The following is a 2,851-nucleotide window of genomic DNA, read 5'->3' as shown; positions in this document are numbered from 1 at the left end:
TCAAAATATAAGCAAGAGGGGTGAATCACACATTTTAAGTTTTTGCCCTTTGGGGACCTGATGAGAGATGGAGAGATGCTATGAAGCCCTCTGAACAACAAACTGGAATAATAATAATAAAGCTGTCTTTCTAAATAACATGCCTGTCCCTGTCAGTAGCCAGTTTGAGTTTTTCATTCCTTTGTTTATATTAGTGCCCCCTCCCTCCAGTGTGCCTCCAGAGTTAAACAAGCAGATATTTATCTCCAACTTAACCATCCTAAACTTTAAAAATATAGACCAAACTCTATGGTTATTAAAATTTTCAGTCATATTTATTTATTGCAGAAAAATAATATACAAAGATATTTACAAGACAATCATAAAAATATGAATGCATTTAGACACCGGATCTATTTGCATTTTACCATGGGTCATCAATAAATAAATAGAACGTTGTTTTTTTGTATTTTAAGGGTTTTTTGTTTCCCCTCAGAGGAAGAATGGAAAAAAAAAGGAAGTCACTGACCGTAGTTTTGCAAGTCAGTTCAATTCTAGCATCTTTATTTCTAAAGGTGTTCTTAAAAATTCCTCTGATTGTTACCATTTAAAAAAAAGGAGAAAGTCCACAATGATGCCTTTCCTTTCAGTGGCTGATGGGCACGACCTCTTGAGAATGCATGCATGAAAAAAAAAACCAATAAAAACATTCTTCGTCATAAAAAAAAAGGAACACAAACAAACTGTTCAAACTTCTATCAGAATGGAGAGGTGTGAGGATGGTGCCGCTGCCCGGTCTGGGAATCACAGTCCACGGGCCTGTCTCGCTTTCTCTTTTAAAAGTGCGCCCCACGCCCTGATTCTTTGAATTTGGATTCTGTTCTTCTAATTTCCAAGAAAATCTTTGGCATAGATATTTATCTTATTTTATTTATTTATTTATTTTTTAGTTATCCAGCTCCAGAGTCTCTAGACTGTCCATTTTTTTTTCTCCTTCTCTGGAAACAAGGACATCTGCAAAAACCCAAAAGGGGGTAAAGTTGGTTATTGTTTAGGTCTCCGTGGCTGCTTCCTAAGAGTCTTGAGCACTGTTCTTATCACCACCACCACCACCACCACCACCACCAAGAAACTGACGCCGAACAACCTGGAAGGATTTCAGCCCAAGGGCAAGAGGAAGTGAGTGGGCGGAAAGGAGGAGGTGGAATTTGGAAACATCGGTAGTAAAAAAAGAAGGAAAACTTGAAAGCCGAGAGAAAGGGAGGCGCTGGCCACCGTCCTTACCCATGACCCTGGACTCTCCCAGCCTTCCCCATCCTGTCCGTCACGCACACGCACCCACACGCACACCTTCCCGGGGGCGCATCCCTCCCTCCCCAGCTGCACCGCGCCGCCTCCGGGGACCAGGTGGGGTGGGACCGTTAGACGGCGGGCGAGGGAGAGGATCCGCAGTGGCAGCGGAGATCCGAGGCCTGGCCGTCCATTCTCATGTCCCCCCACTACCCACCCACCCCCCAAAAAAAGGGGGAAAGGGGCGCCGGTCCTTACCTAGGTCTCCGGCGGCCCTGCCGAGGGGGTGGGGAGCTCCGCCTGCTAGTGGGACGCGGACATGGACCAGGCCCCCTCCATCCTCCAGACGGAGAAGGCGTAGCTGAGCCGCTCGTGGGCCACATAGCTGCAGCTTGCCATCTTGGAGTCCAGCTCATCGCTCTGCAGGACCTGGTAGAGGAAGTCGATGTACCTGGCGGCCAGCTTGAGGGTCTGGATCTTGCTCAGCTTGTCCGAGGGCAGCGTGGGGATGATCTTGCGCAGCGCGGCGAACGCCTCGTTCAGCGACTGCGTGCGCTGGCGCTCCCGCACGTTGGCCATGACCCGCTGCGTCTGCAGCTCCTCGTAGGACTGCGGGCTCCCGCCGCCGCTGCTGCTGCCGCCGCCGCCGCCGCCGCCCGCTCCGCCGCCGCCGCAGCCCGCCGACTTCTTGCCGCGCTTGCCCTGCGCCGGGCTGCCCGGCTCCTCGGCGCCGCCGCCCCCGCCGCCCGCGGCCCCGCCGGGCCCCGCGCCGCCTGCCGCGCTGCGCCGGCTGCTGCGCCGCTTGCGCCCCCCCGCGCTTGCCGCTCGCGGGCTGCTGCCGGTCCGGCTCCTCCTCGCTGTTGCTCAGGCTGTCGTCGGCCGGCGAGACGGGCGAGCTGGACACGTCCTGCATCATCTCTCGGGCGGCGGCGGCGGCGGCGAGCGGCGGCCCGGGGAGGAGGAGGAGGAGGAGAGCGGGCGCCTCAGCCCGCCAGCGTCCCCCGCGCGCGGCGCCGGCCCGGGCGGTGCGGCGGCGGCCGAGGCCGAGGAGGGCCGGGAGGAGGAGGAGGAGGAGGAGGAGGAGGAGGAGGAGGGGACGGGGAGGATCTCCGCCGCGGGGAGGGCGCGCGGGGGAGGCGGGGAGGGAGGCGCGAGGGGGAGGGGACGGTGTGGATGGCCCCGAGGTCCAAAAAGAAGGCGCCCGGCGGCGGCCGCACACGCGCGCCCCGCGGAGGCCCCTGCAAACGCGGCCGGTGCCGGCGAGCGAGCCCGCGAGGTGTGTCCGGGAGGTGAGCGCGGGCGGCCGGCTCCGAGGCTCTTATATCCCCGCGCGGGCGGAAAGTGTGGGGGCAGCGGTGTCATTGGCCTGACGTGGGGAGGAGGGACTTTTCCAAGTTTTATAGGAAAGTTTCCGCTTTCCAGGCCCCCACCTCCCCTTCTCCTCCGTCCCCACCCCCCTGCCTCGGGGTCTAACAATTCGTCCTCCCAAACCATTCAAAGCGGTCCTGGCCCCGGCGGCCGGCCCCAGTGCCCGCCTCTCGGCCGCCCTCCTCCTCCCTCCTCCCCTCCCCTCCCCGCACCC

General features: G+C 58.1%; 1 protein-coding gene across 1 annotated transcript; it reads right to left on the bottom strand.

Moving 5' to 3' along the window:
• Positions 1-295: 295 nt before the first annotated feature.
• Positions 296-2,631, bottom strand: TWIST1 (twist family bHLH transcription factor 1). Its single transcript, XM_036429232.2, is given in 4 exon segments — positions 296-993; positions 1,528-2,082; positions 2,084-2,479; positions 2,482-2,631. Coding segments are annotated over 3 exon segments (1,056 nt in total). The 3' UTR covers positions 296-993; positions 1,528-1,572.
• Positions 2,632-2,851: the final 220 nt, after the last annotated feature.

The sequence above is a fragment of the Pipistrellus kuhlii genome, unplaced genomic scaffold (assembly GCF_014108245.1).
Source record: "Pipistrellus kuhlii isolate mPipKuh1 unplaced genomic scaffold, mPipKuh1.p scaffold_m20_p_10, whole genome shotgun sequence".
Taxonomy (NCBI): domain Eukaryota; kingdom Metazoa; phylum Chordata; class Mammalia; order Chiroptera; family Vespertilionidae; genus Pipistrellus; species Pipistrellus kuhlii.
This window is presented reverse-complemented; position numbering and strand designations above follow the sequence as displayed.